The sequence below is a fragment of the Pogonomyrmex barbatus genome, unplaced genomic scaffold (genome assembly GCF_055798465.1).
Source record: "Pogonomyrmex barbatus isolate J1 unplaced genomic scaffold, ASM5579846v1 scaffold3, whole genome shotgun sequence".
NCBI lineage: Eukaryota > Metazoa > Arthropoda > Insecta > Hymenoptera > Formicidae > Pogonomyrmex > Pogonomyrmex barbatus.
Genome location: NW_028297127.1, coordinates 8,837,943 through 8,852,520, shown reverse-complemented (window position 1 = coordinate 8,852,520; position 14,578 = coordinate 8,837,943). Strand labels below are relative to the sequence as shown.

Genomic DNA, 14,578 nt, shown 5'->3' with positions numbered 1-14,578 from the left:
TTAGAACTAAAAAAAAAGATAAAAAGAAATCAATATTAAAATTAATCTACATTAATAGAAATGTACATTCTTGAATTTGTTTCTGTAGAAGATGAATTTACTTTTTAGATATAAAAATAAATGAGTATAAATTGAGAAGGAATACAGAATAAAATAAAGACAAAAATATATTAGATTCACACTCGCACGCACGCACGCACGCACGCACGCACGCACGCACGCACGCACGCACGCACGCACGCACGCACACGCGCGCGCGCGCACGCACAATGACAGTAGTTATCGCTTATATAAAACGCGAATTAGTAAACTATTAGAAAAATCTTAATGAACCTTTTATATGAAAGCAATTTAAGTTTTTTATGTAAGAATACTATAATTGCATTCTGTTAGTCTATATAGATTTTCAGTACTAGCAATTACTAACGGAATACAGTTATAATATTCTCACAAGAAGCTATTTAATGCCATTAAATATATATAATCTGTGTAGAGTTTTTTATATTTCTCTCTTTTAAAGTTCTCTCATTTTTTCTTTTAACGCAATCCTTTGAGATTAGATATAGGTCATATCTTGTGTACGCTCTGTACATTTGCGGCACATATTAGCTACACATATCGCATATTTATCTGGCATTGTGAGTTCACTATTGTAAGTGATTGAAGTTAAATTACGTTAAGCAGTATTTACAAGATGAAATGAAATTGTTGTTCAATTTATTATTAATTATTATAGACTGTGTTTTCAATATTCAATACAAACACTAAAAATGTATATTGTATATATATGTATATATGTATATATATATATATATATATATATATATATATATATATTGTCGCGAGCGCCGAGAACGCAATCACGCTCACTGCTGACAAAGCGGATTGCGGCAAGCGATACTTTATCCGACGAATTATTATTTCACCAAGCGATAGCGATTACCAACGCTACCGTGCTAATCGCGCAAATATTGTGTAATCGTTCCACGTGAAGCAACTGCTAACCGGGTTGCGCGGCCCTTACGCGGAAAACCGCCGCGCGACCCAGAAATATACCGCGAACGCTGACGAACATGTTGATGACACGGCAAGGACCGGCCGCCTGGAATAGGATAAAAACGGGAGACCGATATTAGGAGAGGACTCGTCGAGATCCGCCGTGCCGTCACGTCTGTCGCGGTCCGAATTAAAAAGGACAATCTGTATCAAGTGTTAATAAAGTTTATTTAGTATCGAACAAAGTGGTGAGTGCCTCTTTCCCGCCGACTCCTTGATCGATCCCCGAAACGACCCGCACAACATCTCTGGTGGCAGCGGTGGGATCGTTTCGCAGTTACATCCAGTCATCTGGAAGGAACAAACGATCGGAATTCGTCGGAAGGAAAAGGTCGGAAAAGAAGTCGACATCCCTGCGGCGAGAAAGAGCCGGTAGAGCCACAACGCAGAGCATATCAGTGACACCGGAGAAGCCACGACCTACCGCAACAACCAGCGCCACGTCACAAACATGCGAATTGCGAGCGTAATGTAATTCATAGAAAATTAAGGCAAGTGCATTAGATAGCGAGAGAAGCGTGTAGGTAGATGTCGAACGAGGGAGTTAACCAAATTCCTGCCCAAAGAAACACGTCGTGGTTATACAGTGCGTCAGCCAACCGAGCGCTCAGCCCGAGCCCTCCGAGTCTCGAGCAGACGGAAAATTCACGCGATCCGCGCGATAACGTACGCCGCGATTTAAGTAATTATTATTCCGACGATAGTCTGACGAGTCAACCGGAATTACATCCGAACATTGTAATTGAACGCGTGTTTTCACTTAGTGACATAGATAATAGCCTACTACCGAGTGAGAGACGCGACGACGCTCTATTACAACCAACAGACGCAAGATCTGACCATAGCGACGGCATGAACGCAAGTAACCCTAGCCGCGGAGAATTCTCATTGACATCTTACGATAGTAGTGTGTTCGATCCAACCGAATTTTACACCGCCTCACGAAACATAAATCCAGCGGAAATAGCAAATCAACCCGGGCACACCGTTAAAATCGATCGCGGAAGAACAACAAGTAGTAAACAAAAAATTGGACGACGAAGTAAAAAGGATGAGAGCCACTTTAAGCCAGGCACACTGGAAATCTGACCCGGCGGAATCTTCGCACGACACGCGAGATGCAATGTTGGTCGAGTTGATAGAAGGCATGCGAGCACTACAGGGCCGCATAAGCCAACTAGAAGTCGTTAATTACGATCGGAGTGCAGAAAATGACGAACCGATAGAAATGACATACGGGCGTACACGGGACGATGTCCGAAATTCGCGAGATCCCGCACTACGTTTATGAAACTAAAAGAAGCCCGCGATATGATTCCGGAGATGGACGGATCATCGCGGAACCAAGTTCAAAAATTTTTAAACGCAAGCACGTACGCGATGAGCGAAATAAATCCTGCCGACGAAAAATCATTATTAAAAGCGATCTTGTGCACGAAACTAACAGGGAAAGCCATGCACGATTTCCAAACAAGGGATATACGCACGTTCATGCAACTGAAGCGCGAGATCGAGATGTGTTATTTGGCAAAGCGTAGCACTACGCACATTCAGCGAGAGTTTAATATAACCCGTCAAAAACCCGGGGAAAGCTCGCGAGAATACGGACTCCGCGTTGACAAACTAGCAATGGAACTCTATCAATCTATGATAGAAGGACGCGAGCACACCGCGGAGCAACGAAAGGCAATCCTAGATACGATACAAGAATTAGCCCTAGAAAATTTCCAACTAGGATTACGTGACGAGATACAAACAATAGTACGATCCAGGAACTATACGAATTTAACAGCCGCGATGCTAGGCGCGACAGCCGAAGAAAAATTAAAAGGTAGCCAACCTATAAAAATGTACAATAACGAGAAAGCTAGAAGCAACCAAGAACAGTATCGAAACCGCAATCAAAAACTGGAGTGCCACAAATGCGGAAGGCTAGGACATTTGGCGCGCGACTGTCGTTCAAGCCGATACACAAATATCCGTTACCGCGAGCCGAACGACCGGCGAACGTAAATAATATCGAGAAATACTGCTCGTACTGCAAAAAGGCCATAAGCGCGACGAATGCTCGTCATTGAACGGCCGCCCGAGAAAGGGGTAGCCGAGACGCACGAGACAGGATAATGAAAAAAGGCGACAAATAAATACCGCTGTAATAATGAGAAAGAATAAGCAGCAAAGGGGGAGCGATGATCTATCGTTCATAAGCAGTGGCGACGACGAAGAAGAAGAGAAACCGAGAACAAAGATAACGCGAACCGTACGCGAGCATCAAGTGACACAGGTGAATACGCCTCACACAAACGCCACGTTAGACTTGATTACCCTGCCGATGCGAGAGACAAAAAAGGGAAAAACAAGTTTCCTCCTCAATACAGGCGCTACTTTGACATTAATAAAAGTAGGAAATCTAAAAGGAAACACACTAATGCGCGAAGAGCGTTTAGCCCTAACCGGAGTTACGGGTCACAAGATACACACACTCGGAAAGATAAGAGCAACGATAACGCTAGGAAACCGAGAGATACGGCACACTATGTATGTGGTAAGAGATGACTTCCCAATAAATTATGAAGGGATACTGGGACTAGACTTTTTGAATAAACAGCAAGCGAAATGCGATCATGGGAAAAAACAAGTCCGTATTGGCAACACAACTTTCAAACTCTACCCGTACAAGAAAACTATGTTAACGCCTCGCAGTGAAACCATAATTCAGGCAGTAACCGATCGGAATAGCATTGGAATAGTAAATGCAGTCGAAACCAAATCCGGAGTTTTCATAGGAAATTGTTTGGTCATACCAGAAGAAAACGTATGTCCAATAAGTGTGATAAATACCACGGGAGAATCCGTGGAGATAACAACGCCGCTAGTTACGGTGGACGAGATAAAGACAAAAGACGCCGCACACATGTATACCATGGAGGTGTCAAGTAACGAAACAAGCGACGAGCCCATTCAAGCTCGTAAAGAAAAATTGCACAGACAAATGCGAACCGAGCATTTAAATAAAGAGGAAAAGAAAACCTTGCACCAGATTTGCGAAGATTTCTGTGATATCTTCCACCTAGAAAACGACCGCCTATCGTACACTAACGCACATGAAATAAATACGCGAGCAGATAGCGCGCCGGTGAATGTCCGACCATATAGATTACCAGAGAAGCACAAGGCAGAAATAAATAAACAGATAGCGAAAATGCTGGGCGACGAGATAATCCGTCCCACCACGAGTGGAACGCACCCTTACTAGTAGTACCAAAGAAATTAGACGCATCTGGAGAGCGAAAACTATGAATAGTTGTGGATTTTCGGAAATTGAATGACTTAACAATTGGCGATTCTTTCCCGCTCCCGAATATCACTGACATACTAGACCAACTAGGAAACGCGAAATACTTTACAACATTGAATTTAGCATCGGGATACCATCAAATCCCCATGCATGAGGAACACAAACAGCATTCTCCACACCTTACGGGCACTACGAATTTAATAGAATGCTTTTTGGATTAAAAAATGCGCCTGCAACATTCCAGAGACTTATGAATTCCATACTAACCGGATTACAAGGTCTCAAATGCCTAGTCTATCTAGATGACATCGTAATATATGGACCAAATTTGAAAGAGCATAACAAAAGACTAATTGAAGTATTCAAAAAATTAAGAGACTACAATCTGAAACTTCAACCGAATAAATGTGAATTCTTAAGAAAGGAAGTGACATACTTAGGACACATTATCTCCGAAAACGGTATAATACCGGATCCTGCGAAAATAACGGCCGTAGCAAACTTTCCAATACCAAAACGGGCAAAAGATGTGCAATCCTTCATAGGATTAGCCGGGTATTATAGAAGATTTCATCGAGAATTTTTCGAAGATAGCAAAACCACTGACAAAACTAACAAAAAAGGATGAGAAGTTCGCTTGGACAGCAGAACAACAGAACGCATTCGAAATTAAAAGAAAAGTTAACGACCACACCAGTTCTAGCTTACCCAGACTTCACTAAACAATTTATAGTAACGACAGACGCATCCGAATACGCCATCGGAGCAGTATTAGTCGCAAGGGCCAGTAGGCCAAGACCGACCATACGCAAGCAGAATTCTGAATAAAGCGGAACAAAACTATAATACAACGGAGAAAAAATTGCTAGCCATAGTATGGGCCGTCAAACACTTTCGACCGTACCTCTATGGAACAAAATTTCAAATAATTACAGACCACAAGCCATTGATCTGGCTATTTAGTATAACAGACCCTGGTTCACGATTAATCAGATGGAGGCTCAAATTAGAAGAGTACGACTATGAGGTGATACACAAGGCAGGTAAAGGCAATACAAATGCTGACGCGCTCAGCAGAAATCCGATCGCGCCTGACACACAGATAAACAGCATCGAGCGTGAGGGAAGAACGTGAATATAACAAAGAAGACAAGGAGAAAATAATGTACGAATATCATAATGCCCTTCTCGGAGGACATCAAGGCGTAACACGTACCGTAAATCGAATACGACTAATGCACAACTGGCACGGACTAATACGAGATGTGGAAGAATACATCGCCAAATGTGAATATTGCCAGAAAAACAAACTAAGCAAGAAAACCAAAATGCCTCTAGTACTGACCGACACGGCAGAAAGACCGTTTCAAAAATGCGCCCTGGACATCGTAGGACCACGGTCACCATGAAAGGAAATAAATACCTACTAACATTTCAAGACGACTTAACAAAATTTAGTAAAGCAATACCGATATCAGACCAGGAAGCAAACACGATTGCCAAAGAGTTCACCACAAAAATAATATGCGAATTCGGAATACCGGAGACAGTACTGACAGATCAAGGAACGAACTTCGTCAGTGAAATGTTCAAGAATGTATGCACCCTCTTAAAAATAACGAAAATTCAAACAACCGCGTACCATCCTGAAAGCAACGGAGCCCTGGAGAGATCGCACAGGACTCTGATCGAATACTTAAGGCACTATATAAACGAGGATCAAACCAACTGGGATGAATGGATCCCATACGCGATGTTCACGTACAATACGACACCGCATACAGCAACGGGCTATACACCGTTCGAATTGATGTACGGGCACCGAGCAACATTACCTACGGCCCTGGCAACGCCGCCGAAACCATATTATACATACGATAACTACGCGCAAGAACTAAGAGAACGACTCAGAGCCACACAGAAAGTAGCAAAAGAACATATTCGCGAAACAAAACAAAAGGCAAAAAACTATGCAGATAAAAATACGAATACTAAAACCTTCAAAGTAGGAGATAAGGTCCTCCTGCATGACGAAGCAGTGCGCAGAGGACGATCGAAGAAATTGGAAGCACCATGGATAGGTCCATATCAAATAATCGAGAAAACGATTATCAATGCATTGATTAGCCTACCTCTGATGTTAATTACAAAATTAAACAGAAACGAAAAATTACGACGGTGCACGCGAACCGACTCAAACTATTCATCGAAGATTAGCAAACAACGCATACGAATAATTACCCGCAAAAAGCAAAAAGCAAAAGCAGTAAAATAAAGACATTAATAATAAAGACAGCATAAATTAGAGTTAGTAAAAAGAAAAAACTTGTCCCTAAACTTGCAGGATGCTCCTTATGTGGAGAGGAGCAGTACAAGCGACACCTGATTCTCGACATGCTATTGACTGGGAATTGTTCTCGCACCAGCCAGGAATCTACTACGAGGAAATCGGTCAGCTGAGACAGGCTGAATCGGCATGGAAATTAGTGATAAAACTGAGCGCAAAAGAATTGGAGATCAGACATCAGCAATTGCAAGATTATATGGAGGAAACCGCAATACAGTGCCGAAAAGTAATAGACAACGCCCAGTTAGGTTGCCGAAACATTATGAGGATAATAGAAAGAAAAAACACCAAACTGATCACGCTATTGACACAAGTAGAAACGCTATACAAAACGACTGACAAACGACGAGGACTGCTAGATGCGGTCGGGTCGGTCAGCAAAATATTATTCGGAACGATGGACGCCGACGATCAGAAACTAATAGACGAGCAACTGCAAACGTTACGAACAAACGGCAAGGTACTGCAGCACGCAGTAGCAAATCAAATAAAAGTAATCAACGCCACAATAGCGCACTTGGACGAATTAGAAAATACTCTAAATTATAATGAAAATCTGATAATGAGTGCGACAAAACGACTAGAACAACGGTTGACCGAGTCCACACTACAGGCAGATGTAGACGAACACTTACTAATCCTGACAACGATAATGAACGATTTAACGAAGGACACGGAAAATGTAATAGACTACCTGACATACGGGAAAAACGGAATGATACCGACACGACTACTACCCATCAATATAATAACAGCCCTCAAAGAAGCGGCTCCACAATTAACCATGGGATTACACTTTCCTTTTAAAATCCAGATTGAGCACTGGCAGACCATACATACATACATCACTTTTAGCGCGTATTCAGATGGTCCATACATACACAATCTTGCAATTTCCGGTAGTAGCATACCCTACATTTAAACTAGTTAAAGCAATACCGTTACCAGTACACAATCATGCGAATGTATTCGCCTACATAAAAATAAACCATTCCTTGCTAGCTATAGATAAAGAGAATCACCACTACAAATTACTAGAGGAAGTAGAGTTAGAACGCTGTATACGAGAAACAAACACATACACATGCGAACAGAACTTCGCGACATATTATGCGGAAACAGCACCATGCGAGGTGCAAATATATACACATACACCGGGACAGCTCAATTACTGCGAAAAGAACCATATGATATCTAACACACCGTTGTGGATAGCATTGACGGAAGAGCAAGCGTGGCTCTACTCCACGGCACACAAGCAAGAAATTAGCATTAAGTGCGAAAAGCAAATAGAAGAGAAAATTATATTAGAAGAAACCGGAAAAATAAAACTAAAAGATAATTGCAAACTAATCACACCAAACGTAATATTAAAAGCACGAAAAATTGAGGGAATAAAATATATCCAAAACTACCTCCCCGAATACAATATAACATTAGAAATAAAAAATAAAGACACCGATAAGAATAAGCTAGAGAAAACCGACACGTTACGACAAATAATTAAGAACCCCGTAGATTTAACCAAGTTAAGCATAAGTCTAGAAGAAATAAGAGAAAGAGCTATCTAGAAGATAGCGATTATAACTTACTCAAAAATAAATACACTGTATACTCTATGGGAACAGACACCTGCGTAGTAATAATAACTATAATAGGATTAATAACATGGCGCACAAACAAAAACAAAAATAAAAAGCAAAAGAAAAGCGAGACCGCACAGAGGCGCCGCGACGATATGTTATATTAGTCATAAGCACACGATTATATTACAGTTACGCGTCAACATATGTAAACTAACAAATAAGATCACCTTCCATCGAAGGGGGGGAGGGATGCCGCGAGCGCCGAGAACGCAATCACGCTCACCGCTGACAAAGCGGATTGCGGCAAGCGATACTTTATCCGACGAATTATTATTTTACCAAGCGATAGCGATTACCAACGCTACCGTGCTAATCGCGCAAATATTGTGTAATCGTTCCACGTGAAGCAACTGCTAACCGGGTTGCGCGGCCCTTACGCGGAAAACCGCCGCGCGACCCAGAAATATACCGCGAACGCTGACGAACATGTTGATGACACGGAAAGGACCGGTCGCCTGGAATAGGATAAAAACGGGAGACCGATACCAGGAGAGGACTCGTCGAGATCCGCCGTGCCGTCACGTCTGTCGCAGTCCGAATTAAAAAGGACAATCTGTATCAAGTGTTAATAAAGTTTATTTAGTATCGAACAAAGTGGTGAGTGCCTCTTTCCCGCCGACTCCTTGATCGATCCCCGAAACGACCCGCACAACAATATATATATATATATATATATATATATATATATATATATATATATATATATATATACGAGGGTAGTCTGAAAAGTTTTGAGCCTTAACATGAAGATGACGTTACTCATCAAAACCATTCTAGTACTAATAGTATATGCTTTGAAAGATTTTTGTGAAAATTTCAACCATTTTGGACGCTCAGTTGTTGTTTGATAGTTGTTTGTGTCATTCGATGTCAGTGTTTTTGTAAAAATGAAAAAAATTAAATATCGTGCCGTGATTAAATTCTTACATTTGAAAGGCAATACGCCTGCGCAAATTAAAATCGAGTTGGACGCTTTACGGGGACTCTGCCCCATTATTTGCCACCGTAAAAAGATGGGCAGCTGAATTTAAACGTGGTCGTACCAGCTTGGCTGATGATGAGCGTTCGGGACGGCCAAAAACTGTGACCACCGCTGATAACATCGAAAATGTTCACCAAATGGTACTGAACGATCGTCGAATCAAGGTTAGAGAGATAGCAGAGGCTATGAGCATATCGAAAGAACGCGTTTGTCATATATTTACCGAAGAATTGGATATGCCCAAGCTATCCGCGCGTTGAGTGCTCACCGCGCTTGCTCACTTTGGACCAAAAACGAATTCGAATGAACATTTCCAAGGCCCTGTTGGAGCGGTTCAAGCGAAACGAGTCAGATTTTTTGTGTCGATTCATAACTGTAGATGAAACTTGGATCCACCACTACAGTCCAGAGACAAAAGAACAGTCAAAACAATGGATTGGGAACAAAGGGTGAAACCTGCTCCGAAAAAGGTGAAGATGGTTCCATCAGCTGGAAAGTTAAGGCGACTGTTTTTTGGGATAGTCACGGAATTGTGTATATCGACTATCTTGAAAAAGGTAAAACAATAACGGGAGCGAATATTTACGCATCATTATTTGATAAACTGAAGGCAGAAATTGCAAAAAAATGGCCGCATTTGAAGAAGAAGAAAGTGCTGTTCCATCAAGACAATGCACCTGCTTACACCTCGGCCGTCGCCATGACCAAAATTCACAAACTGCACTTCGAATTGGTTAACCACCCACCGTATTCACCAGATCTGGCCCCCAGCGACTTTTTCCTGTTTTCTAAGCTTAAAGTTTCGCTTGGAGGACAAAGATTTTCATCGAACGAGGTCATCGCATACGTAAACGCTTATTTTGCGGAGCAAGACGCCAACTACTATTTGGAGGGGTTAAAGAGGTTAGAGTATCGATGGGAAAAGTGAATCGACTTAAAAGGAGATTATGTTGAAAAATAAAACTATATTTGACCGAAAAAATACTTATTTCTATGTTAGGCTCAAAACTTTTCAGACTACTCTCGTATATATATATATATATATATATATATATATATATATATTTCTATATAAATTATTTCTAATAAACTACTTTATATTATATATACTATAAATTTTTAGTATTCGCATTGAATGTTGAAACACAACCTGTAATAATCTATAATAAATTAAACAACAATGTCACATTCACTGAGAAACACCGGTTAACCTAATTTAACTTTAATTACTTACAATAGATTGCGGGTCAAATAAATATGCGATAAGCAAATACGATTAAATACTACAATATATACTTACTGGTCTTTTATCCATGTTTCCTGCTTTTGCGTTTATAACACTTTTTAAACACGTAAAACTACATTATATTGCACGTTTTGTTAGCAGATAACAATGGTCGCTTTCAATAGGAAAAATAGCTTAGCAAATATTATACAATTCTTTAATATGATTGGTTCTTGTCCTTAGATCCTCACAGTTCTAAATGTATAAACCAAAATCATAGTAGAAGATTCTTAAAAGTCGTGAAATTGTTTTTTGTACCGAACGTAATGTGAATTAATGTAATGTGTAATGTGAATTACGCACGTAAATTCAAACTCAACATTAGCTGCATACTGCACAAAATCTTCAGTAATATCATAATAAAACGCAATAAACGCAATTATGACCTAAACATTTAAAAAATGTAGAAATAACAATATACAATATACAATATACAATATACAATATATACATTACGAAATAATATCGAGAATATGTTTTAATAAAATAACCAAGCAAAACAAATTATCTCATCATAATGCCGTCATTTGATGTCAACGTGACATTGATTGAGTTTTTCCTAATAATACTAGAATTATAATCTAAATATTTATTTTCATGTTTTTTCTATAAGGTTCTATCCTGCATAACCTCAATCTACATAGTATCAATTTTTCATTATATTGAATTATTTCGTTGACATCATGACGAAAAACAACAGTTTTGACCTCATATTGACATCGTTTTGACTAACAAGGAGATGATCCCGATTGTAAAATTCCAAATGGGATGAGCCATAATCAATTTGAAGGAAGAGATTGGATGTAGTAATACGGTAAAATGATCTTCTTCTTCTTATTCCTAAAAATGGCCGAGGCTACCGGATGGTGACCAATACAGGCCACGAGTTCGGAGTGAGAAGGGAGAAAGTCTCCTCTGTTGGTTGCTATGGTATATCACGGTGCCGGTGGGGAGGGGGAGATTTAGCCGACAGCGCTATCGGAAATGGGTTACATATTAGAGGGAGGTTTAAACGAGTTTAGAGCGAGAGATTGGCGGCTTTAAAGAAAGCAATAAACGGCACAATTTGGGGGGAGGATCGTGGATTAATGGCAGGATGTCTGTGGGGATGTGCCTTAGGAGTTCCGGGAGATATTCAAATAGGGGACTTGCGCCCCCGCGAGTATCGGGACAGTGGAAGATTGAGTGATTAATGTCTTATTTTGGAGCTCCACAGGGGCAAGTGCTATGCGCTATAATATTTGTCCTGGCCAAGCTGTAATTTAAATTATAATGATTGCTTCTAATGCGGTTATGGATACGACAGAGCTGCGTGAGAGTCAATGTTTATTGAACTAAGATTTGATTATAGAGTGAAAGAGCTGAGAGTACAAGGAGCCTTTAGAGCGAGCCTGTAAGTCAAGGTAGCATGCAAAACTCTGATGAAATGCTTCATTCGAGCGGCCTAGAAGATTTGTATAGAGAAGCTTAAGATTGTATTTTGTACTGTAATTGCTGCTTGTTTGACGTAGAAGTCTGCTCTTTCGTTGCCATAGATTCCTCGGTGCGCCGGAATCCAATATAGGTTGACTTCCAATCTCTTTTCTTGTGCTTCGAGGTATGCTTTCTTAATGCGAAGGATTATGTAATTTGAGTTATTATTGTATTTGGGTGAGCGTAAGGCTTCTAATATGCTGTCGGAGACAAAGTCTTTTTGATCTTTGCCTGTGAGAATCAGAAGGAGTATTTGGAGGATTGCCCATGCCTCGGCCGCAAAGATGGATGTTTCTGGGGGAGGGGGGTCTCTGGATGAGAGTGATGCTTATTTGTGGGGAGTATATGCCCACACCCACATCCTGTTCAGAGGAGCCCTTTGAGCCATCGTTGAAATAAAAGAAGGAGCAGTGGTAGAATTGTCGAACTTAATTGTTGAATTCTGCGTTGATGATAATAGGCATGGACTATTGACAGAGAATCGATTGTTGAATATTGGATGTAGGTGCTGGATACCTTATGTTGGAACAGACATTCTGGTGGAATCGTGGACTTGTAGAAAATAGCAATCCTGTATGACGAAGGCTTTGAAGAGAGAAGATTTCTTAAGCAAGAAGATTCGTTATGAGATGTTGACGGAATTGTACAACTTGATGAAATAATTCAGAACAGGGTTTTTCCTGAGAGCGAAGGATCTAATTATGTATCTGGCTGCGACGAGCTTGAATCTATTATGCAAGAGGGGCTCCCTAGCTTCTGCTAAGAGTATGTTGATGGGAGTGGAGTTACGAAGACCGAGGGCTGTTCTGATCATTTTGTTTTGTAATCTCGTTAACTTAATGAAGAATGAGTTCATATTATTCCAAGAGAAAAACTGGGAACCGTATTTGATGGAGCTTCTGAAAATTACTCTATATAAAGTTAACATCGATGGAGTGTGCTCTCCAATGTGTGTAGGCCAGGAATGAGAGAATGTTTACGATTTGTCGGCCTCTGTTTATAAGTGAAATGAGGTGTGACTTACCGTCAAGCTTAGAGTCGAGCAGGACTCCCAGGAACTTAATGCTTTGTACTTCTTGGATGACTGATCCACACAAGTGGATGGAGTGTGCGGTGGGGTGTGTCTTTTCCTGGAAAATTGTGAATTTTGATTTAGAGAAGGACGTGTCCAAGCCTCTTGAAAGTAGGAATTTATCGACTTGGTCGATGGCTTCTTCCAGCGTGGTTAAAGCGTTTGGCAGAAATTTGTTTGTTGTGAAAATGGCGACGTCATCGGCGTATTGAACTAGTTGGGCTTCGGTGCTGATGTGGATAGTTAATTTCCTTAGGTAGATGTTGAAGAGAAGGGGACTTAGGATCGAATCCCGTGGAGTTCCTTGATGAGATTGTATATGAAATTGCAGATGTGGGATGGGATATTTAATTCTAGGAGGTTTTCGTAAAGGATGTTGGGGATGACGTTGTCGAAGGCGCTTGTAATGTCCAAAAAGACGCACGGGGTGTATGCATTCGTCATGAATCTAGAAAGGATGTTGTTAGTGAAAATGGTTAGGTTGTCGGCGCATGATCTAGAGGATCTGAACTCGAACTGTGTATCCGACAAGCTTAAGTTTGTCTCAACGTGCCAGCGCAGCCTCGAATATGATTATATGATTCTTTCTAAGATTTTTAGTAAGCAAGAGAGGAGGGCGAATCCTTGTGCCTCCGGGTTTTGGAATAAGGATTACTAGGAAAGCCTCCACGAAGTGAGGAGTTGTCAGCTAGGAATCCGTTAAAACAGTGTACAAGAGCTGAGGCGAAGCAGTCCAGGAGATTGGAGATGATAGGATAGTTTAATTGGTCTAATCCTGGGGCGGAACGGGTTTTGAAATTAGATACGGCAAGTTTGAATTCCTTAATGATAATGGGGTCTAGAAGGATTTTCGAAGTCGGAATCAGAGTGTATGGGAAGGGGGAAGGAGGAGGCGGCGGGAGCAAACAGGAAGAGGAACAGAGTTTGAAGATCATGTCATGGATTGTTGGACGAGGAATGATTAAGAGGGACGGAGAAACAGGGGACGTTGCATCGCTTGAATGACTTAATAAGATTCCACAATTTAAAAGTAGGAGTTTTTGAATCAAAGGAGGAGCAGAAGATTTTCCACCCTGAGGATTTGTTTGTTCTCAAGGTTCTTTTGCAAAAGCTGCAAGGGCTGAAGCGCGCTTAAAAGTGAGGAAGTTTTCAAAGGAAGAATTGTGTCGGTAATCCACCACGGCCATCCGTCGTGAAGACACGGCGTCATCGCACTCCTCGTTCCACCACGGGGGAAGATGCTCCCGGAGGAGGGGTATTCAACCGAGCCGAGAGGGGCGGGACTTGGTAGAGAAGAGTTGTGAGATGCTGTCTTTAATGACGTCAATTATAAGGTTGTAGGTCTCCACCGGTGGCATGGAGTATGTATAGGCGAGGTCGTGTTCTTTGGATTGAAGGTTGTATTTGAGAATGTCTAAT

At 41.1% G+C, this 14,578-nt stretch overlaps 2 protein-coding genes across 2 annotated transcripts in view; both read right to left on the bottom strand.

The window, feature by feature from the left end:
- The window catches only part of LOC105428592 (uncharacterized), a 30,086-nt gene extending 16,091 nt beyond the window's left edge, over window positions 1–13,995 (bottom strand). The window contains exon 1 of the mRNA XM_089079405.1: window positions 13,112–13,995. The gene's annotated coding sequence lies outside the window, so the exon portion shown is untranslated. The remainder of the gene's footprint in view (window positions 1–13,111) is intronic.
- On the bottom strand, window positions 11,095–13,036 carry LOC148935992 (uncharacterized). Its single transcript, XM_089080468.1, has 2 exons — window positions 12,715–13,036; window positions 11,095–12,414 (listed from the first exon to the last, which is right to left on the bottom strand). The coding sequence occupies exons 1-2, from the start codon at window positions 13,013–13,015 to the stop codon at window positions 12,059–12,061; spliced, it is 657 nt and encodes a 218-aa protein (XP_088936594.1). The 5' UTR covers window positions 13,016–13,036; the 3' UTR covers window positions 11,095–12,058.
- Window positions 13,996–14,578: the final 583 nt, after the last annotated feature.

What these genes read in the sequence shown, in the direction of transcription:
- LOC148935992 (XM_089080468.1), bottom strand. Translation starts at nt 13,015, where the DNA reads ATGTTAACTTTATATAGAGTAATTTTCAGAAGCTCCATCAAATACGGT. An exon ending in GTACAATTCCGTCAACATCT is followed by an intron (nt 12,415 to 12,714) that starts CATAACGAATCT and finishes CCCACAAATAAG; the next exon opens with CATCACTCTCATCCAGAGAC.